The sequence below is a fragment of the Hemitrygon akajei genome, chromosome 14, assembly GCF_048418815.1.
Source record: "Hemitrygon akajei chromosome 14, sHemAka1.3, whole genome shotgun sequence".
Taxonomy (NCBI): domain Eukaryota; kingdom Metazoa; phylum Chordata; class Chondrichthyes; order Myliobatiformes; family Dasyatidae; genus Hemitrygon; species Hemitrygon akajei.
The window spans coordinates 67,242,344-67,266,742 of NC_133137.1; the positions used below are offsets into that span (position 1 = coordinate 67,242,344).

At 44.1% G+C, this 24,399-nt stretch overlaps 1 protein-coding gene across 2 annotated transcripts in view; it reads right to left on the reverse strand.

The window, feature by feature from the left end:
- LOC140738656 (mucin-6-like) overlaps nucleotides 1-24,399 on the reverse strand; it is a 133,111-nt gene that overhangs the window by 48,579 nt on the left and 60,133 nt on the right. The window contains exons 30-33 of one of the 2 annotated variants that reach the window (XM_073066274.1): nucleotides 22,557-22,607; nucleotides 21,112-21,171; nucleotides 10,404-10,463; nucleotides 9,157-9,216 (exon numbers count right to left, since the gene is read on the reverse strand). In XM_073066274.1, coding sequence (XP_072922375.1) covers nucleotides 9,157-9,216; nucleotides 10,404-10,463; nucleotides 21,112-21,171; nucleotides 22,557-22,607 — 231 coding nt within the window. The remainder of the gene's footprint in view (nucleotides 1-9,156; nucleotides 9,217-10,403; nucleotides 10,464-21,111; nucleotides 21,172-22,556; nucleotides 22,608-24,399) is intronic. The other variant, XM_073066276.1, reaches the window with a different exon arrangement.

The window sequence follows — 24,399 nt, forward strand, 5'->3', positions numbered from 1 at the left end:
CGGATTTCAGCGACCCCCGGAAGGTGGCAGCCCGGGCGGACGCGCTGTGGAACGCCAAGAAGGTGAGTGGGGCGTCCATCGCACAGATCACCAGGCCACGCTCCCAGCAGCAAACCAGTCCAGGCCCGGCCGCAGAGCCCGCTAAACCCAGAGGCCGGGTTGTGGAGCCCAACGAACACTGGTGTTTCTACCACCAGCGGTGGGGCGCAGATGCCCGCCGCTGTCGCCCGCCCTGCCAATTCCACGGGAAACGCCAGGGCCAGCCGTCGCTGATGGCTACGACGGCTGGCCTTCGGGATAGCCTCCTGTATGTCTGGGACAAACAGTCGGGACGCCGGTTTTTGGTCCACACCGGTGCCGAGATCAGCGTCTTACCTCCGACGAGTTACGACACCCGCAGCAGGGCGCCGGGTCCCCCCCTGCGGGCCGCGAACGGCAGCACAATAAGGACTTATGGCACCCGTCCGGTGCAGCTACGGCTCGACTCCAGCAAGTTTACGTGGGACTTCACACTGGCCGCCGTAGCCCAACCGCTTCTGGGTGCGGATTTCTTGCGGGCTCACAGCCTACTGGTCGACCTGCCCAGGAGAGACTGGTTCACGCCGAGACCTTTCAGACATTCCCCCTGGGTGCAGCCCAGTTGCCGGCCCCTCACCTCGGCTCCATCACGCTGTCCGGCAACGACTTCACCAGGGTCCTGGCGGATTTCCCATCGGTTCTGGCACCACAGTTCACGGCAGCCATGCCCCGACACGGTGTACAGCACCACATCCTGACCCAGGGACCACCCCTCCATGCCCGCGCTCGGCGGCTTCCCCCGGACAAGCTCCGACTGGCGAAGGAGGAGTTTACACGGATGGAGGAATTGGGGATCATACGGCGGTCTGACAGCCCATGGGCCTCTCCCCTGCACATGGTGCCCAAGGCGACAGGGGGCTGGAGACCGTGCGGCGACTACTGCAGGCTGAACGAGGCTACAACACCGGACCGCTACCCTGTGCCGCACATTCAGGACTTTGCAGCCAACCTGCACGGCGCGCAGATCTTCTCCAAGGTGGACCTAATCCGCGGATACCATCAAATCCCGATGCATCCAGACGACATCCCCAAAACGGCTCTCATCACCCCGTTCGGCCTTTTCGAGTTCCTCCGCATGCCGTTCGGCCTGAAGAATGCCGCACAGACGTTCCAGCGGTTGATGGACGCGGTGGGACGCGACCTGGACTTCGCATTCATCTATTTGGACGACATCCTCATAGCCAGCAGCAGTCGTCAGGAGCATCTGTCCCACCTCCGACAGCTCTTTGCCCGGCTGAGTGACTACGGTCTAACGATCAACCTGGCCAAATGCCAGTTCGGGCTCGACACCATTGACTTCCTGGGCCACAGGATTACTAAAGACGGGGCAACCCCTCTGCCCTCACGGTGGACGCCTCTAACACGGCAGTCGGTGGAGTACTGGAGCAACTCATCGAGGGTCGCTGGCAACCCCTGGCGTTTTTCAGCAAACACCTGCGGCCACCCGAGCTCAAGTACAGTGCTTTCGACCGGGAGCTGTTGGCGCTATACCTGGCAATCCGGCATTTCAGGTACTTCTTAGAAGGTAGGCCCTTCACCGCGTTCACGGACCACAAACCGCTTACCTTTACATTCACAAAGGTGTCCGATCCCTGGTCGTCCCGCCAGCAGCGCCATCTGTCCTACATCTCTGAATACACGACGGACGTCCGGCACGTCTCGGGTAAGGACAATGTCGTGGCGGATGCGCTCTCTCGCCCTAACATTCACGCCCTTTCCCAAGGGGTAGACTTTGAGGCGCTGGCAGAGGCACAGCTGGCAGATGAGGAGATCCCGAGTTACCGGACCGCAGTCTCCGGTTTGCAGCTCCAGGACCTCCCCGTAGGCCCAGGTGAGAGGACCCTACTCTGTGACGTCGCCACCGGCCAGCCCCGTCCCGTCGTCCCGGCACCTTGGCGACGACGCGTGTTCGACTCCATTCATAACTTGGCCCACCCCTCCATCCGCACTACCGTCCGGATGGTCTCCAGCAGGTTCGTTTGGCACGGACTCCGCAAGCAGGTCCGTGACTGGGCCAGAACGTGCCTGCACTGCCAGACGGCCAAGGTGCAGCGACACACCAAGGCCCCGCCGCAGCAGTTCCACCCCACCCACCGGCGTTTCGACCACATTCATGTGGATATCGTGGGCCCCCTGCCTGTGTCACGCGGGGCGCGGCACCTCCTGACTATCGTGGACAGGTTCACAAGATGGCCAGAGGCAGTCCCGCTCGCCGACACCACCTCCGAATCTTGCGCCCGGGCGCTGATCGCCACCTGGGTGTCCCGCTTTGGTGTCCCGGCCCACATTACCTCCGACAGAGGCGCCCAGTTCACCTCCAGCCTCTGGTCAGCGATGGCCAACCTGTTGGGGACTCAGCTGCACCACACCACTGCCTACCACCCACAGTCGAACGGACTGGTGGAGCGTTTCCACCGCCACCTGAAGTCGGCTCTCATGGCCCGCCTGCGAGGAGCTAACTGGGCGGACGAGCTTCCCTGGGTCCTGCTCGGCGTCCGCACGGCGCCCAAAGACGATCTGCACGCTTCGTCGGCCGAGTTGGTGTACGGCGCGCCCCTGGTCGTTCCTGGGGAGTTCATACCAGCCCCAAGGGGGCGAGAGGAAGAACCCGCAGCGGTCCTGGGCAGACTACGCGAGAGACTTGGTAACCTGGCCCCCATACCCACTTCGCAGCATGGGCAGCACCCGACCTGCGTACCCAAAGATCTGCAGAACTGTAAGTTTGTGTTTGTACGCCGGGGCGGGCATCGGCCACCGCTGCAACGGCCCTACGAGGGGCCGTTTACGGTGATCAGAAACGACGGGTCCACGTTCGTGCTGGACGTTGGGGGGAGAGAGGAGGTTTTCACGGTGGACCGACTCAAACCGGCCCACGTGGACTTGGCGCAACCGGTCGAGTTTCCGGCACCGCGGCGCAGAGGCCGACCTCCCAAACAGGGCCCGGCCCAGACTGTGGACATTGGGGGGTGTACCGCCGGTTCTGGGGGGGGGTTATGTGGCGACCCAATTACTAGCACACTCGAACCGGCTGACAATTAGCCAGAGCCAGAGACAAAGATACATAGCCTCAGGGAGTTTCAGTTACGTGCCTCTCCAAGTTTCGAGTGGGGGGAGACAGGCTTTTAAGCAAGACTGTGTTTGTGAAATAAACTTATTCCGTGGTTGCAGTTTACCGACTCCGTGTCGTAATTTCAGCGCTGCGCGTAGCACATCGCTACATTGCACCCACACAATGAAAGAACTGTTTGCCTGAAGCTTCCCTAGTCAGGAATGTGAGGGTTGAAGTTATGCATATTGCAAATAACCTGAGAAAAGCATTTACAAAAGAATTAATTATAAAGAAATTCTTGAAGTCAGACCACAAAAGTTGTATTTTGTTGCCTGCTCGCATTAGTGTGCAGAAATTTATAGGATACACGCCTGTGGAGACTGGTCTTGCAAGGTTAAAACCTGCAATCAACTAACTTGAAGTTGAGGACAGGACAAGGCAGAGTGCAACAGAGGAAAGCATATCTCATGCAAATCATTTGGAAGAATTATTTGAGAAGGGACCAAAAGAGCTGTATTTTATACCTACATGAGAAAATCTGCAGATGCTGGAAATCCAAGCAGCACACACACAAAATGCTGGAGGAATTCAGCAGGACTCATGAATGGTCTGGATGAAGGGCCTTGGCCTGAAACGACAACTGGTTACTCTTTTCCATAGATGCTGCCTGTCCTGCTGAGCTCCTCCAGCATTTTGTGTGTGTTGCAATTTACACCTATTCAAAGACTTATCATATGAAGAAAGGAAATAACATTCATGTGGAGGTTTCCATAATTGTGCATTAATGTCAGATTCAAATTCAAAGTAAATTTATTATCAAAGGTACGTATATAGTATATCACCATATGCTACTTTGAAATGCATTTTCTTGAAGGTATTGACAGTAGAACAAAGAAATGCAATTGAATCAATGAGAAACTACATAGGAAAAAGACTGACAAACAACTAATATGCAAAAAAGTTTACTGCGCAAATACAAAAAATAGATAAATAATACTGAGAACATGAGTTATAGAGTTGTCACTTATCAGTTGATGCTGTACTCATGATCTCTGCTGTTGTTTTTTTAGAGCAGGAAAAAAGCACCTTAGATGGTTGTAATGCAGATAGGGCCCTTGATTCTGTACAAAGTTAATGAATTAAATTTATTTACACTGTGGGTATCGCCAACAGTACTGGTGTTTATTCCAGTCCCTAATTGCTCCAGTACCGAGCAGGCAGTTAACAATCAACTGGAGTTCCCAAGAAGCTAAAATTCATTGGTCTCAAAACGGGTGTCAATCATTTTGAATCTACTCATCATTCTGACTTCAGTATCAATTATCAGCAGTATCAATATCACTGGCTTCCTAGTGCATGATCACCTGAGAGAGGGAGTATTTGGAATGATACTGATAAACTCACGACCAGAAATTAGGGCACCTTGTATAACCAGCTGAAGAAACACATGACCTAGGAAGCTTTATCTCCCCACCCTGTCAGAGGTTGCCTGTGGTTTCTAAACTGGTCTTATCACTTAGTTCAGAACCCACACAACCAGAATGAAAGCAAGTCATCCTCAATCCTGAGGAATTGTTTAAAAAAAGTAATAAAAGAATGATTGTCAAAGCCAGCACCACCCACCCAGGGAATTGCTGGGTGCGGCAAAAATTGTAGAATGATCTGAACAAGGAAGTCAATATCAGTAAATGCATCTTCAAATATCATATTGAACACAATGCACGAACATCCCCGGGCATTGCTCACTTCAACACGTCCCTGACATTCAACCACCTAGATCCTGTCTCAACTAGTAAAATTAGCATCCTCTTAACAACAAGCATCAAATCCCACAGTTTCCTATCTAATGACACTGATCCATAAAGACACTGCTTATTGCTTGCAAGTAAGAGTAACATGCATAGAACAAGGACATTAAAGTTAATCATCATCATTATTTGGCGTTTTGTATAACATGGGAGATCGTGGGCTTCCATCTGACTTAATCGGATGGTTGTCTGTGGGGAAGACCCCAATCACACTTCTGTTCTTAAACTTTTCTCTAACCATGACCATAATTGCTCTTGGTAAATGTTTCTACAGAAGTGGTTTGCCATTGCCTTCTTCTGGGCAGTGCCTTTACAAGATGGGTGACCTCAGCCATTATCAATACTCTTCAGAGATTGTCTGCCTGACGTCAGTGGTCGCATAACCAGGACTTGTGATATGCATCCACTTCTCAAATGACCATCCACTGCCTGCTCCTAACGCTTTATGTGACCCTGATCAGGGGAGCTGAGTAGGTGCTATACCTTGCCCATGGGTGACCTGCAGGCTAGTGAAAGGAAGAAGCTCCTTACCCCTCCTTTAGTAGAGGCATATCGCCACCCTGCCACCCAGAAAATTAATAGATATTTTAAGCACTATTGTCACTTCCATGCAAACCATGAATTGTATCCCATTCTACTCAATATCATCTTGAAAAGGACTCTAAACCCCTTTCTTAATTTAAAACAATACTGCTATTGTTTTCAAAGCAAGCATTTGGAAAGACAAATCAAGGCCGTATTTCGAAACTTGATCAGTGACAGAGAGCACAGATGAAGGAAATTGTACATCCCAGAGACAGGCCATGCGCAAGGTTTTAAACTGCTTCCAGTTGCATACAGCCAAGTAATAAAGCCAATTCTTGAGATGTGTCAGCTTTACGTGATCTTTACCAGACCCACTGAGTATAAATGCCTTTTGTGCTCTTGCTTGTTGTACAATCATGGCCAATCTTTCATATCAGCATCACTTTCCTGTATGCCATATCCCTTCAATCCTTAATAATCAAAAATCTATTGACCTTTATCTTGACTAAAGATTCAAAGGTTCAAGGTACATTTATTATCAAAGTATATATACAGAATACAGCTCTGGGATTCGTCCTCCCTAACGCAACCACGAAATAAAGGAACACTATGGAATCCATTCAAGAAAACCTCATGCACCCAACATGTGAAAAAAGAATAAACCGTGCAAATGGCAAAAAGCGAGTCAACAGCACACAGAATATCGAACATTAAACCAGGAGGCCAGTACTATTCAGTTTAGTTCAGTTCAGCATTGTTCAATGACTATCACTAGTTCTTGGGTGAAAAAATCACTTCCAATCTCAGTCCGTCCAAACAGTTAATCCTTTATTTTAAAGGCATGGTGCTTGGTTCTGGATTCTTCAGCCATGGGAAATATCATCCCTGAATCTAAAGTGTCAAGGCCCATGAGAACTTCTATTACTTGCATGCCAATCAGGTCACTTCCTCCTAATACCAGAGTGCTGCTTCCATACAGCACCAGTGACCCAGCTTTGATCCGATCCAGTGCTGAGAGGACAATGGGCCAATTGAGCTCCTGCTTGGCAGGATGTGGGAACAAATGTATAATTGATCCTTTAGGTGTCAGGGGAGCTGCATGTTCAGTTAAGGAGGAAGCAACCTGGGGTTCCTAACCTTTTTTATGCCATGGACCAACACCGTTAAGCAAGGGGTCCATGGAACCCCTGACTCTGTGGAGAATAATACAAAGGGTGAAACAGGGAACTTGGGACAGAAGATTTCCTAACAGAGTGCAATGCAGGAGGCACAGGGGGATGGGTGAATGAGAGGTGAACAGAGAAAAGAACTTTAAAAAAGAAAATCGGGAATGTTGTTACAAAAGATATGATAAGCTTTCATCTGAGGTATGGCTGAAAACTAAAGTTACCTATTACAGGCTATGTGGAAGTTATTAGCCCATGTGTGTCTTGGAAGAAAATATTGAATGGCGAGGAAGATGAAGGATAACAAATGCAGCAATTGAGTTGTCTTTGGACCACTGATTATAATTTATAATGACAGGTCCTCTTTTCCTTTTGTCAACTTGTTATAGGTATCCACTTTGGATGAGGAATATATTTATACTTCATCTCTCATCTGAAGGATAGAGGATACATTTACATCATGGTGGCAGAGCTGTCGGGAAGGGATCTGATCAGAGGTGGTGAAAATCTGGAAAAGAACCAACAAGACAGATGCCACTTAACAAGTTTATCCGGTGGTAATCAAAACAAATGGTGTTGAGCACTTGATAACGCAATGATGTGGAACAATCAGGTAAGGATTTCCAGTTGAACCTGTATGCAGGTCGAACCTGCATCACTGTTATTTCTCAATCTAAGTTTCGTGCTCTGTGTAAATAATGAAGGGCAATTGTTTCAGAAACCAGAACCTGCTTTTTTCACTCTGATTAGAACACCCATCTTGCATGGAACTTCCTTTTACAGGGAACCAACCTCTCAGTTGCTGTTGCCGAGTGAAGGTTTGAGTAATCTCTCTCCCCTGACGCTGTTGGTGCAAGGTTTAATCAACACTGATTGTAGATTAGGGTTCTAATTCAGTTTTAATGATGTGTTCTTGTTTCTAATTCTAATTCTGTTTGCTCTTTTTTGTTACTTTTCTGGGCGATTTTTGAGCTGAGGCAGCCTGCAGATAATGGACACTGAACTGAACTGAACTGGAATATGCCCTTTGATTTCGTGTTTTATGTTCTGTATTTTTCACTCGTTTATTTTTGTTGTCATTTGCGTGAGACTTTTTACGTGTGGGAGGAGGAAGCTGACATTTGATTTTTTTTTAAACAGTTTGGTTCCATGGTTCTTCTTTGTTTCATGGCTGTCTGTGGGGAAGACAAATCTCAGGGTTGAGTACTGCATACATACTTTGGTAATAAATGTACTTTGAATATAGTCAAAGAAGTTAATGCATCTTGCAAAATAATGTCAACAGGTAGCAGAATTCCTGATTTGCACTCCATCCTATTAAACCTCACACAAAGGGCATTGCCCAATAACATGCAAGGTTTTGACGGGAGAAAAGACATACTCAGGTAGTACAATTTGAACGAAACATCTAACACTGAAAACTGAAGGCAGTACTTTGTTACCAGGTTACTGATAGATCAAATGGAATTAGATGTTAAGGCAGCTGGTGGTGTAGTGGCATCAGCACTGGAGTTCAAGGCAAATGGTGCCGAGCTTGAACCCAGCCAGCCCTTTGCACATTTTCCATTGGTGCTGGGGTGAGCATTGAGCTTGTAAAAAGCATGAAAAGGAACAAGACATGTAGAAGGTATAAATTCAAGGTGATTTTCAGTTAGGTAGTTGTTGTATGCAGTGAACACCTTTGCTGATGTCACTGTTCATCAGGACAGGTACGTATTTCAGCTACAACAGTGCACAGATAACTGCCAAGCATCTAGATAAAGACTTTGAAAAACCACAAGAGGGGCATGGGATTTTAATTAATGTATATTTACTGTAATTTACAGATTTTTTTATCTATTGCAATGTACTACTGCTACATTAAAGATTTTACAACATATGCCAGTGATATTAAACCTGATTCTGATGATGTAGTGTTACACATGCACGTTCAGTGTGAAATAGTTCACCAACTCTGAGCTGCCAGCCAGTGATAGTGATCACCGCATTGTCACAGCCAGCAATGCTGTTCATTTCTTGGATGTATTGCTAGAGGCCAGTCTGCAGTGTTTAAAACAAGGTCACTGATATCATGTCAAGGTCAAATGACCACTTGCCGTAGGCACAGATCAATTTACAGCATTCTATGGCTATCAATCTATTGTTCAAAGTACAAAACATAGAAGCTGTAAATTTCCAAAATCTTTTTAAAAAAACAGAAAATGTCGAAAATACTCAACAGATTAGGCTGCAGGTTGAGGTAATGCTTCAGGTTGAAGATCCTTAGTGTTTCCAGAATGTCTTTATTTTTATCTGTACTTATTATACCATATCATATTCCATCTATGCAAGCAGTAAGAATTGGATAAATAAAGGGGTTGCAATTCCTCCATTACATTCAGTGGGTTACACGCTGCATAAAGTAGAAAACGCTTTAACGTTTTTAAAAAAAGCTGACATCTATTCCAATTGACTAATCGATGATAGACCATGTGGAGAGTTAGAGTCCTGTGCTTATGAGGAGACATACCTGGTGTAACGTATTGCTTACCTGGGATGTGGCTGGTGGTTGATGAAGTTGTTGTTGGTGTCTCTGGAGGCAACGTTGTTTCTACAGAAGAGAAAGACTTACTATTTACACTGCTTAAACTGCGACGGTCTTACAAATCTATAAAATGCTTGAACACATCTTTCTGTTCTGTATAATCAATTACATTATTAAATTTTGTGAGAAAAATCTAAAAAACTGAGGTTTTCCGGTTTCTCTTTATTCTAGAAATACAAGTCCTTATATTTGAAATATTTACTTTTGAAATTCTTAACACTTAAGGTAAATTGAAAACAGGATTTGGGCTTTCAAGCAGATTTTTTAATGTATATAATGCAGAAATATTTATTGTTAGTGAATGAACAAAATGTCAAATCACTTGCATCCCAACCCATTAACTATAATGATGGCAAAAAATACTTTTATATAAGTTGCCCCAGAGGTTTCAAAATATCACCCAGAGAAGCATGTACTGTAATAATTAACAAGGAAGGAAAAAAAATGAGATTGGGGAGTGAAATCAGTATTGTGTTGAACAAAAGATTGAAAGGACCAGCTGTAAAAGCAGGTCATTTGGCCTGCCATGCCTGATCTACCTTTGAATAAGATTAGGTTAATCTTTTACTTCACCATCTCTGTTCAGCATTAAGTGCATATCCCATGACTACATTGAAAACCAAACAATTATTGATCTTTATTTTAAATATACTCAATGACTGAAAAACCTGTCTAGGCAGCAAATATCAACAATTTGTACTCTCTGAGTTTATGCCCTTATATCTGCACATTCTGTTTCCTCTGAGACTCCTGGCATTGTTACTTATTGTTATGGAAACAGCAATGAAGAATCATTCTATATCTGTGTGCAATGGAGGACCTTCATTGCTGCCCTAAATGCCAGTGGTGTAACAGGCAGGAAGTACCGGAAATGAGGCTTCTCTAATGATATATTCCAGACCTCCACAGGAATATTTCTCACTCATAGCCACAACCTGTTTTCTCTCTTGACTGACCAGTTCTGCAGTTCTTTGGCTAAGAGTTGTGACTTCCTCTTGGAACAAAGCATCCAGCTGACATCTTCACTCCCTCATTTGTTGCAAAGTTCAGATCACTGATGCTGCACTCAGTGGGTAATGCACACCATCTTAAAAATACAGATTTATATTCCCATTGACTAGTCAATGACAGACTACACAGAGTCAGAGCCCCATGTATATGAGGAGACATACATGGTGGAGTGTCTTACTTACCTGGGATGTAGATGGTGGTTGATGAGGTTGCTATTTGCATCTCTCTGAGTGATATTGTTTCTACAGAACAGGAATATACTTACTTTGTTTATACTGGTTAAACTGTGACTACAGCCATACATATTTGTTTAAAATTGTCTTTCTGTTCCCTAGAAAACTCTTCATACCTAGGATTTTGTGGGGAAATGTCAGGCACAGAAGCATCTATTGGGGCTGTTCACTTTTAAATATTTGAATATATATATGAAATTCTTATTAGTTTCAATATTTTAAGATAGTACTTCTTTCTTTTAAAAATGCCTTTTATGTATTTAATACATAGAAATAATTATTCTTTTGATATTCCAGAGAAAGTGTTTAGCTGGCTGACAGTGGTTTTTAGATTATTTTTGGGAGGTGTCACATTTAATTGTCTGTCTCTCCAAGCATACATACACACTCACACATTTTTTGCACTTTTCCATTACAAGTACAGCTGGCTTAACCTTGCAGGTTGTTACCGTCCTATATACCTGAGCCAAAAGGATGTATAGGCAGTTTGCTAATGACAGTAAATTCTGGTCTAATAAGTTAATGAACAGTGGTTTAATTAAGTTGTTACATTGCCTCAAGCCCTGCACTTCCCTTGCTGTTGCTGGATCCCATTTTCCTGTCAATGCACCTTCCTTCAGTTTGCAGTTTGCTATTCTAATCCAATCCATCTCCCCATTCACTAGTTTCAGCCCTGGCACTCTTTGGCTACATTTTTCAGATGTCAACAAGTTGGCAGCTTCCCTGTGACACTCCTGGTAATTTTTTGAACTGCCCAGTTAGAACCATTATTAATAATGATTAACATGGGTAGTTAAGAATATTATCAACAGTTTGGCACTAACAAGAATTAAAGCACAGGAGTGGTTCCTCGGGGAAAGGCTGAACTTAGAGGTGCAATGGGAAGGATGGGGTGCAGTTGGAGGTGAATGTCAGGAGTAGGTCAAAGTATCAAAGAGGGAAGCTGTAGGTTTACTTCAGAAAGAAACGTGGTCAACATAATGGCTGAAGAATGGAGGGTTCAGAGGTCGCAGAAGAATAACATGCTAGGGAAGCATGTCAGGAGAGGTAGCAAACAAGATGCTGGAGGATCTCAGTGGGTCAGATGCCGTACAATATCTTGTTTCTTGCTCCAGATTCAAGCATCTGTAGTCTCATGGGTATCCATGGCAGGAGAGATGTAAAGGGCAAAGGGCTTTGGTTTGGATGTGCAGTCAAACTGCATGTACATACTGACATCAGAACAGTAGTCCAAAATCAATTCCTGACTTTGGCACAGCCCAGTTCACTGCATCCCAGCATTCAATGACCAACAGTCTCTGATGATAAGAGTTCAAACAACCAAGTGCTCCACAAATCCCACAGAGATCTAGCACTGCTCAAAATTCATCTCCCCATGCTTGCACGGATTACCGGCTATTCGGCAATAATCTGATTAGTGCCTGAAAACTTCACGTCTTCAGGGCACGTATCAGGTACTTGGTGGTGGAAATTAACATGTTCTGCAAGCAATTGCTTGTTTGCTAATAAATTTGTCTTAATTGTTCCAAATAATGAGGTAAGAGGAAAGTCATTTTCTAAAACCTATCTGAGAAGATACAAGAGGATGTCTATGAATACAAAACCAATTGGGAAAAAAGTTGAGATTTAATTGTTAAAGTTCCAATTTGTTACTTGTTCAATACAGAGTGAACAGAATAAATAAACATTTGTGGAAATCAGCTTAGTGCAAGTATAAATAGCAGTCTCTCACAACTATGTAGCTGGTAGTGGCTGTGCCTACAGTCAGTATCTCTGATGGTAATGTCAATGATGCGTTGCAGAACAAAATGAACACTCTAACACTTCTTGCTGGAGGTCCCAAGAGTTTGTATTATTTTATTGATTTATTTTTCCTGCTATATCTAGCCACGCTTAAAATGGCAAATAAATAGATGGGTGTATTCATATAGTAGCCAAAGAACCGATTGTGGACTTCCAAAAGGGTAAGACAAGGGAACACACACCAGTCCTCATAGAGGGACCAGAAGTGGAGAGAGTGAGAAATTCCAAGTTCCTGGGCATCAGCTGCTACTATGCTGTGAGGGTCTCACACGACAGCAGCAGAGGCTCATGGACCCTCACAGCAGAGCTACAGAGGAAGATACAAGCATTTGAAATGAGATGCTATCGCAACATCTTGCACATCTCATACTTGAACCACATCACAAACGAGCAGGTCCACAAGACCATCCATCACCACATTGGCCCCCATGAAGGCCTCCTCACAACGGCGAAGAAAAGAAAGCCGAGATGGTACAGCCGCGTAACAAGATCCAGCGGACTTGCAAAGACCGTTCTACAAGGAACTGTGGAGGGGAAAAGGAGAGGCAGACAGAGGAAAAGATGGATGGACAACATTAAAGAATGGACAGGGAAAACAATTGCGGTGACCCAGGCCCTGGCACACAACTGCGACTCCATCAGGAGTTAAGGGTGCAAGGCAAGGCAAGGGTATCATATCAATGCAGCTACAAAGAAGGCACAACAGCTGCTATATTTCATTGGGAATTTGAGGAGATCTGGTATGTCACCAAAGAGACTCGCAAATTTCTGCAGATGTACTATGGAGAGCAATCTCACTGGTTGCATCACCATCTGGTAATGGGGAGGGGGTGGGAGGCTGCACAGGATCAAAATAAACTGCAGAGGTTTATAAACTTAGACAGCTCCATCATGGACACTAGCCTTCGTAGGATCCAGGACACCTTCAAGCTGTCACCTGATATAATTTAGAAAACAAGCAAGAGAATTTTGGATAATCACAATACCTGCAGAGGAAACAACAAGTGTGGTCAACCAAGTGTCTAATGAAATAGCCAAGTCCAGCTGGAGCATTAATGAGGGTATCAGTCGAGACAGAGGGTTTGAATTGAGTGATACTGTACAAAATGCACTGCCAGCTTTAAGTGTTGCTCATTTCATCACATCCCTGGCATTCAGCTGCCAACATTCAATTTCAGTCAGGATCAATACCCACTTTTATCACACTCTTAAATTAGTACCACAAACCTCACATCCTAAGTTTCCTAATACAGACTGAAATTCCTTGAGGACACACAGTTCACTCAGAGCTTTGTGTATTGAAGGATCATATAGGAAAATTCTTCATTGGAGTAAATGGGCATTTTAAAACTTGCTGCACTTCTATTCAATTCCCATTTTGCATCCCATCCCTTTCAATGTATGGTAGCAATGAGAATTCCTAAATACAGCCCTTTAACTTCCACTTTGTTCTAATGATGTCATCCTTTCCAAAGCAATCAATTACAGAGAATAATCTGACACAGAATCATAGCCATATTTTATTACCTGCTCATTGAAAGTAGTAATAAAGCAGGCACCCTTGGAGGCCGGATGTGTAAAAGTTAGAAGCCCAATGTTATTTATCTGCTATGTGACTGGTAGTAGATAATGTGTGGCCAATATTTCTATTTGTGGAGTTGTTTCCAAAGAGCAAAAAAATAGGAGATGGGGAGATCCTATGAGTTTGCGTCACTCAAAGGCTTACATTTCGGCTACAGAGAGCTATAGGACACTTCAGCCCATCTAGTTCATGCTAAGCTCTTATTCTGCCTAGTCCCATTGATACCTCCTGGCCCATAGCCCTCCATAAACCTCCCGTCCATGTACTTAACCAAACTTCTCTCAAATGCTGAAAATGAGCCTGCATCCACCACTTCCTCTGGCAGCTCATTCCACTCTCACACCACCCTCTGAGTGAAGAAATTCCTCTTTATGTTCCCTTTAAGAATTTCACCTTTGACATAACCCCTGACCCTTAGTTCTAGCAACACACACGGAATGCTGGAGGAACTCAGCAGGCCAGGACTAAGACTCTTCATCAGGACTGGAAGAAAAACAGATCAGAAGTTAGAACAAGAAGGTGGGAAGAGTAGGGAAGGAAGAAGTACAAGGTGGTAGGTGATAGATGAAACTGGGAAAGGGGGAGAGGTGAAGTACAGAGCTGGGAATCTGACTGATGAAAGAGATAATGGGCTGGAGAAGGGGTATTCTGATAGGAGAGGGTAGAAGACCATGGAAAAAAAGGTGGAGGAGCACCAGAGGGAGGTGATGGGCAGGTAAGGAGATAAGGTGAGAGAGGGAAATGGGAATGGGGAATGGTACAGGTGGGGAGGGGGCAATTACTGGAAATTCGAGAAATCAATGTTCATACCATCAGGTTGGAGGCTACCCAGACAGAGTATGGTGTTGCTCCCCCAACCTGAATGTGGCCTCATTGCGGCAGTAGAGGAGGTCATGGAGTGACATGTCGGATGTGAAAGGGAAGTAGAATTAAAATGGGCGGCTACAGGGAGATCCCGCTTTTTCTGGCGGATGAAGCGTAAGTGATCAGCGAAGCAATCTCCCAATCTATGTCGGGTCTCACCTATATACAGGAGGCCACAGAGGGACTGCCAGACACAGTATATGACCCCAACTGAGTAATAGATGTAGTGCCACCTCACCTGGAAGAAATGCTTGAGGTCCTGAATGGTAGTGAGAGAGGAGATGTAGGGGCAGCTATGGCATTTGTTCCATTTGCAAGGATAAATACCAGGAGGGAGATCAGTGGGGAAGGATGAAAGGACAAGAGTGAAAGATGCACTTGGTGATGGGATCCCACAGAGATGGTGAAAGTTGTGGAGAATTATGTGCTGGACATGAAGGATGGTGGGATGGTAGATGAGGATGAGGAACCCTATGCCTGGAGAGGAGCTGGGAGGATTGCGTGAGGGATAACATGTGCAAAATGGAAGAGATGTGAGTGATGGCAGTGTTGTTGGTGGAGGAAGGAAAGCTCCTTTCTTTGAAGTAGAAGGGCATTTCATTAGTTCTGGAATGAAAAGCCTCATCCTGAGAGAAGATGAGGTGAAGGTGGAGAAACAGAGAGTGGGAAGAGGTACAGTCCAGGTAGCTGTGAGAATCAGCAGTTTTATAAAAGATATCAGTAGATAAGCTGTCTCCAGAGAAAGAGACAGAGAGATCAAGAAAGGGGAGGGAGGTGTCAGAAATGGACCGGGTAAATTTGAGGGCAGAGCGGAAGCTGGAGGCAAAGTTGATGATCTCAGCATGGGTGCAGGAAGAGGGAGCAATGCACCTATTGATGTACTGTAGGAAAAGTTGGGGAGTGACAGCAGCATAGGTTTGGAACATAGACTGTTCCATGTAGCCAAAAAGGAAGGGAGAGCTGGGACCTATGCAAATGCCCACGGTTAAACCTTTGGTTTGAAGGAAATGGGAGGAGCCGAAGGAGTGAGGACCAGTTCTGCCAGGCAGAGGATGATGGTGGTGGGAGGAACAGCTTGGGTCTGTTGTCTAGAAAGAAGTTGGGAAATTTAAGGCCCTCCCAATAGGGGATGGAGGTGTATAAGGAGTGGACATCCATGGTGGAAATGAGACAAATGGGGTCAGGGAACTTGAAGTCTTTGAAAAGATCCAGAGTGTGTGAAGTGTTATGGATGTAGGAAGGAAGGGACTGAACCAGGGGGAATAAAACAGAGTGTAGATATGCAGATATAAGTTGTGGGGCAAGAGCAAGCAGAAACAATGGGACAGGCAGGTTGTGGATCTTGGGTGGGAGGCAGAAATGGGAGGTGCTCTAGATCTAATCTCACCCAACCTCAGTGTTAAACACCTGCTTGCATTTACCCAATCTATATCACTCAATTTTGTATACCTCTATTAAATCTCTCCTCATTATCTTACACTCCAGGGAATACAGTCCTAACCTAGTCAACCTTTCTCTATAACTTAGTCTAGGCAACAACCTTGTAAATTTTCTTCATACATGTTCAGTCTTATTGATATCTTTCCTGTAGGTAAGTGATCAGAACTGCATATGATACTCCAAATTAGGCCTCACCAATATCTTATACGACTTCAACATAACATTCCATCTACTGTACTCAATACTTTGATTTATGAAGGCCAATATGTCTAAGCCCCTCTTTACAACCCCATAAACCTGTGATGCCATTTTCAAGGAATTATGTAACTGGATTCCCAGATCCCTCTTTTCTGCTGTACTCCTCAGTGACCTACTGTCCCCTATATATGTCCTACCCTTATTTAACCTTTGCAAGTGCAACACCTCACACTTGTATGCATTAAATTCCATCTGCCATTTATCAGAGAGGAAGAAGTCCAAGTTTCCAAGCAGAAAGAAATCTTTGTCTGTATCACCTGGATGTGTGGGAAATAAGAGTGGGCATAAGCCATTCAGCCCTCTGTGTCTGCTCTACCATTTAACATGATAAGGGCTGGTCTCCCCATTCTCTCTGAACACTTTTGAGACAAGAAGTCTGTCTGTTTTATTAAATATATTCAGTGATTTGGCCTCTAAAGTTTTTCTGTGGAAGCAAATTCTAAGCAGTACACCTTCTCACTTCACATTCTGGAAGCACATCATCCTGAGCAACAAACATTCTGCTGGAGGAACTCAGCAGGTTGAGCAGTATCTGTGGAGGAGATACTTATTGACGATTCAGGTTGAAATTCTGCATCCAGGCTTAGGGTTTCACGGTTTTGAACTAAAATGTCAATAGCTCCTTTCCTCCCTTAGACTCCACTCGACTGCAGAGTTCCTTTAGGAGATTGTTGCCCCCGGTGTCCAGCATCTGCCTCTCTAATCATGAGACTGTTTGTGCTCACCATACACATTCCTACATATTCCAATAACTGGATTCAATTTCCTGCTTTGTGCTTTCTTGTTTAAAACAGCCCCACAAATACAACCCTTTAAAAGTAGTCCATGATTTACAGCAGAAAGCTCACAGTTGCAATCATCGTGAAGCAATCATGAAGGCATGTCTGAGAAAGACAACGCCTCAGTTGTTGAGGTCATTTCTATATATCAGAAAAGATGTCTCAGATAGTTCTAATGCACACCATGTCTCTCAGTTCAACTTCTCATTTTTAGGATATAGGTGTCACCAACGCTGCAATTATTTTTGTCAACACCCAATGTTCCCAAGGGCTAAATCTCCCAGACCTAACAGCAGGCCCGAATGACATGCTACCTTTTACTGACCATGATTATAGTATCCAGAATTCTCCTGTTATACAACTGCCAAGATTAGACTGCACCAGCCCAAATGAGCAACCTTGTTCAGCCTGCACCCCAGAAAATGAAGTTGCATTGTGGCTGCAGTAGTTGGTGCCTAGTGCGTCGTAAGTGAGATTGGCCTGGGGAATTGAATTACAAGTAATCCCCGCATTAGGGAAGGGTTGTGTTCCCAGAAAATTACCTGTATCTCAGTTTTCACTTAAGCAACCTCATTACCCAGTGAAATCCATGTTATAAGTGGTGATGCATTCCTATGGTAACGATAGCTGCTGGTTCACAACAGGGGACACTTCCTGTAATGGGCTGCACTTGTGTGTCGGGCATGGTTTCCATGTTACATCATTTCCTGTGCAACACACACAAATGCTGTTCATTATCTCCTGTGCAAAACCACCTTTTGGAGGATTACAAGGGAAGACAGACCTTGAGGCCGCTAAGCTTTCACAGCACAGCACTGGAATGAGATGACATTAAGCCACTTGCCTTTCTTCTGAAGGTGCCTTTTCTCTCATGGTGCTAATTTCAAAGCTCATTTGTACAGGCCTATGGCATCATGATATTGTTGGTTCTAAAAAGGAGTCAGTCACCTAGCCCCTCCCCAAAAAGCTATTCAATGCCAGGTCCCACACACCTCTTCTAGATGAAGTTTTCTATTCCCAGTCTGCTCCAAACAACACAGACGCTTGGCCACCCATAATCAGCCTCTGTAATGTTGAGATAACATGCTTAATTGTGCCTTTGTTGTGAAAATGTGTGGCTCCCAAACTGCAGATACTCTGGACCTTGTCTTTGGTTGAAGGCGATCACCATGGCACCATTCCTGAAGCTACTGACCACATCGACTTGCTCACTATCTGGGTCCACTGCCTCAGCAATAAATGACAAGCATTTTCAAAACTGAGAATATGCTTTATACTCAAAATAAACAAAAGAATAACCCTTAGTATTTGGACCTCACTTTCTGCAGGTACATATCATGAATGTTGTTTTTGGCAGCTCATGGACATCACTGAGCAATTAGCCAACTGGTAACAAATGAACATGAACCGGACTGAGAAACATAATTCTCAACTAATTGCCTGGCATTTGCAACATAATATTCTGTACTAGATTATTACTAAAACATACAATTAGAAAGGAATATCTGGTCATATCAGTGAAAGTTTTAGTCTGCTGCTGTCTGAGAAATGAGTTAGAACACAGAGTTCTTGGGTAAACAAGACTGAAACAGGCAGACCAACATTGTGCTGGTTGCTAAGCAGCCTCAATTTGGCTTGAGTTCTGTGGCAAGTGATTGGTTCATAGACTAATGGATCAGCAGAGTTAAATGTCGGGTGAAGCTCATTCCAGCTGAGGCTAAACTCCACAGCATAAAGCTCAAAAGTTCCTTTTAGAGGGACCAGCAAAAAGGCTGGTATTCCCAGTCCTGACGAAGGGTCTCGGCCCGAAACGTCGACAGTGCTTCTCCCTATAGATGCTGCCTGGCCTGCTGCGTTCCACCAGCATTTTGTGTGTGTTGTTGTTTGAACTTCCAGCATCTGCAGATTTCCTTGTGTTTGCTCTTGGTATTCCCTGATGAAGGTTTTCTGGGAAATCAGCAAAGCTTAGGGATAAATGTGTTCTAAGGAGGTTGGATATTGTGTTGGGGTCTTGATGCACTAGGGTTGAATGAGAAGATATACTTTGCACTCTCAGACTATGGGGGGGGAGGGGGCTTGTACATTTTGGAAAAAATCTGGAGATAACCTTTCAAGGCAGTGCCAACGAGGTAGCTCCAAGGATTTACGTGAAATACGGCAAGAAGTTCCATTCTTGGGTTTAATCAACAGATCTTCTAAATGCATTGCTTGAACAACTTGACATTTAGATTTTCTAAATGATATATCTGAACAGCATCACTGGACTTCAGCCATGTTCAGTTCTTCACGTCTATCATTCATCTAACAACAATCTCCATCAGTCAAGATTCGATCCACCACACCCTGAAGTAATATACAATCCTGGAAGCCTCCAATCTGACAGCCATTCAACATGACACAAATCTCAACAGTGTTTAATTCCTACTGCAATTCCCAAGCCACTAAATACAATGTCAGCAACAAAGTTGGTTAAAAGTTGACCTGTAAGTTAAAGCGATACCCAGAGAGAGAGAGACAGAACAATAGAGCAGTGGGCAGGCCATTTGGCCCACAATATTGTGCCACTCTTGATGCCAATTTATACTAACTGTCCTCCTCTTGTGTATCATTCATATCCCACCATTCCCTTCATATCTGAGTGTCATAACAGCCCCATAAACTATACCTATCTGCCTGCTTCTACTACTGCCCCGGTAACCTACCATTCTCTGTGAAAGTAACTTCCTCTCACTTCACCTTTCAACTTCCCCCTTCTGTACCAACAGATATACGGAATGTACTTTAAGAGCAAACAATGAAGAAAGGATAACTGATAGAAGAGAGAAGAAATGTTGTGTTGAAAGCAAAACTTTTCCTACCCAACCTGGCTTCACCTATCACCTTCTAACTATCGTCCTTCCCCTAACCCACACCCTTTTTTATTCTGGTGTCTTCCCCATTCCTTTCCAGTCCCGAAGAAGAGTCTCGGCCTGAAAAGCTGACTGCTTATTGATTTCTATAGATGCTGCTGACCTACTGAGTTCCTCCAGCATTTTGCGGGAGTTGCTTTGGATTTCCAGCATCTGCAGAATTTCTCGTGTTAATGAGAAGTAGGGGAAGGTCATTTGACACCTCATCCCTACTCCACCACTAGGTAATATCTTTAACTTCAGCAGCACTTCCCTGCACCAAACACACATCACTTCATAAACAAAAATTTATTGACATCTGCATTAAGTACACGTAATGACTGAGTACCTACAGCACCTATGAAGGAAGAATTCTAAAGATTTACAAACTTGGAGTGAAGATCTTTCCTTGAACCTCAGTCTTTAATGATCAATGCTTTATTTTGAAGTAGTGATGCCTCAGTTCTGTTTCTCGATGCTTCCGATACAAAGCTTCATCATTATATCAATTGTGTTAAATTCTATAAGAGTTTTGTTTGTTTCTTTGAAATCACCCCTCATTCTTCTGAACTCAGGGCAAAAACTTAGCGGGTCAGACAACATGTGTAGAAAGAGAAAAAGGTTAATATTTCAAGTCAAGATCCATCACCTTAACTGGGAAAGAGAGAAGAGGAGCTGTAGTCGATTTAAGTTGTGGTGAGAGGGATGGATGGGAAGTATGTTGATTTTCTTGTGGTCATCAAAACAAATAGTTAAGCACCTGAACCACTGCGAGAAACAATGAGTAACAGTCAGAGATCTACAATTCAATCTACATGACAGAGTGAATGGATTGACTGGTTTACCCTCTCTTATTTTTTGATACTGTTGTACATCCTCGGTACCAACAATAAATTATTTCAGATAACTGGAACATTTTATTTACACCTGGAGCTTCCTTTTTTGGAATTTGGTCATGGAGGTTTATGTAAATTAATTTGTCAAATGGTGTCCTACTCCTAATTTGCCACACAAGGTGCAAGGTAAAAACTGTATTCACTCACCTGCTATATTGCTGATGGTGGATGCTGTCGTAGTCAGCTCCTCTGCCGGTGACGTGGTTTCTGCATTGCAGAGAGAAACAAACGTTTAATTATAACCTGTGTTCTGTTCACAACAACCATCTGGGACTTCCAGGTGTTAGCCAATTTGGCTTTCCCATTCCACGCTCACTCTGATATGTCAGACCACAGGTTCCTCGATTGCCAGGGTAAGGCCAAATAAATATTTGAGGAACAGCCCCTCATTTTCTACCTTTGGAATTTATAGTCCAATTATATGAACATCAGTTCTCTAATTTTGGTAAACACCCCCCCCCCCCCCGCCACAAACTTACATATTCTCTATCCTCTCCCAGCCTCTTTCCAGCATTTCTCCCCTTCAACCCGTAGGCCTCCTCTCCCCAATTTTCTTCTCCATCTCTCCCTACAAGCTTATCACTTTCCTGACCTGCCCTCCTCCTTTCTGTCTCCACAGCCTTATCCCCTGGGAGATCAGTTATCTCCTTCTGCCTTCTCACCAACAAAGATAAACATGTGTCTGGAATTCTCTGCCTGAAAAACTAAGAGAGGCTTTATCCCTCATTACATTGAAAATATACTTGAACAAACACTTGAAGATCCATAACCAAGTGTCTTTGGTGTGTCATCAAATTTCTACAGATGTACCATGGAGAGCTATCTAAATGGCTACATCACTGTCTGGTATGGGGTGGGTGGGGGACTACTGGACAGGATTGAAATAAGCTGCAGAAATTTGTAAACGGAGCGAGCTCCATCATGGGCACTAGCCTTCCCAACATCCAGGACATCTTCAAGGAGAGATGCCTTAAAAAGATGGCATTCATCATTTAGGACCTCCATCACTCAGGACATGCCCTTTTCTCACTGCTACCTTCAAGGAGGTGGTACTGAAGCCTGAAGCAACACACCCAACAGTTCAGGAACAGCTTCTTCCTCTCCACCATCAGATTTCTGAATGGACATTGAATCCACGAGCACTACCTCATTATTTTTTCTCTCATTTTGCACCACTTATTTAATTTTATACATACTTATTACCGTAAGTTACAATTGTTATTACATACTACAATGCAGAACAATAAATTTCATGACATACACCAGTGATATTAAAGCTGATTCTGATTACAAATTAAGGTCAAGAAACTTTGAATAAGCTAAAATAGCTCAGTCTTTGGTAATCAATGGTATCCTGTTGCTGTTATTTTATGATTCATATTTAATGACTGGTTTAAACTTTGCCAGCATCAAAATTTCCTGAAAGCTTTCCATTAGTAGCAATTTAAATGTCAATCATATGAAGGCTTCAAAAGCAATTCAGAAGGGAAATTTTAGATAACATAATTAGCTTTCTATTTAAGGATACACACACAGAGACAAAAATAAAATGGAGACAAACCTGTTTCAAAGTATAAATTTCTCTCACTTACCCAATACGTAGCTGGTAGTTGCAGATGTAGTGGTTAGTTTCTCGGTTGTTTCTACTCAAAGAGATTAATTCAAATTAGTTAAATACTTAGTTCTTAGGTACATGCAGCCAAACACAACAATGCATCAATATCACCTATAGATTTCTTTCTTAGCATTTACACAGCTGACCTATTTCCCTGAGGGAAGAATACAACTGGAGTATACAGTATACAGGCTAATATTGCTAATTTTGCTAATATTTTCTGGTGGAAATGTTGATGGAAATATCCACACTCCTAGCAATGAGGTTCATTTGACGTACATCCTGATATTCCTTAGCATTAGACAAGGAGCTGGCAGCATTCCTGCTATGTATACAAGTGTCAGTTTTCTTAGCAACACAGACAAAATGCTGAAGGAACTCAGCAGTCAGGCAGCATCTATGGAGATGGATAAATAGTTAATGTTTCAGGCCTTAACCTTTCTTCAGGACTGGAAAGGAAGGAGGAAAATGCTAAAATAAAAAGGTGAAGGGAGGGGAAGGAGGACTAGCTAGAAGATGATAGGTGAAGCCAGGTGGGTGGGAAGGGTAAAGGGCTGATGAAGAAGGAATCTGGTAGAAGAGGAGGGTGGAGAGAGGCGACAGAAGAAGGAGGAGCATCAGGAGGAGGTGAAAGGCAGACGAGGAGTAGAAATAAGAGGCCAGATTGGGGAATAGAAAAAGAGGGAAGGGGGAGGGAAAAAAAATTACCAAAAGGAGAAATCGATGTTCATGCCAGTAGATTGGAGGCTACCTAGACGGAATATGAGGTGTTGCTCCTCCATCCTGAGGTTGGCTTCATTGTTGCACAAGAGGCGGCCATGGACTGACATGTCAGAACAGGAGTGGGAATTAAAATGGTTGGCCACCAAGAAATTCCACTCTTGGCAGATGAAGTAGAATTGCTTGACAAAACAGGCCCCCAGGAGGTGGCATCAGGAGCACTGAGTACAGTAGACGACCCCAGCAGATTTGCAGGTGAAGTGTTGCCTTGAAAGGACTGTTTGGGACCCTGAGTGGTGGTAAGGGAGGAGGTAATTGGGCAGGTATTTTGGACGCTTGCAGAAGTACGTGCCAGGAGGGAAATTAGTGGAGAGGGTCAAATGAACAAGGGAGTCACAGAAGGAGCAGTCCCGGCAGAAAGAGGAGGGTGGGGGGAGGTCCCATTGCAGATGGTCACTTTTCTTATCCCTCCAGGGCTGAACTGTACAGATGTATCTAGGGTTGATGAAAGATCCTATCAATTAACTATTCACTGCAGGAACCTTTATCACCATATTTGCACATTCACTTGCAGCTATGCAGTGAGAATAGACATTAAAGTATTAGCTTTCCCTTTGATAAAGAATTTCTTACAATCTTCAGTAGTTTGTCAAGCAAGGGCATAACAGCTGTGATAAATTTTATGGCAATTACAAACACATTTGCAAAATAAAAATCAGAATTTAGTTATGATAGGCCCTTCAGGCCCAATGAGCGGCCCAGCAACCCACCTATTTAACATTAGCCTAATCACAGGACAATATACAGGACCCACCTATTTAACATTAGCCTAATCACAGGACAATATACAGGACCCACCTATTTAACATTAGCCTAATCACAGGACAATATACAGGACAATTCTGTGCATTACCAGGTCTCCAAGTAATATATAGAATTTGCCTCTACACATTGATTTCAATGGGGAGCAGGTGGATAAAAAAGAAAACTGGGATTAAAATTTTGCTTGGACAATATTTCAATTAGTTTTAAATGTTTTTTAGAAGGCTTTATTTAACTTATTTTATATATTACTATCAGTGTGTAAAGCTGGCTGTCAA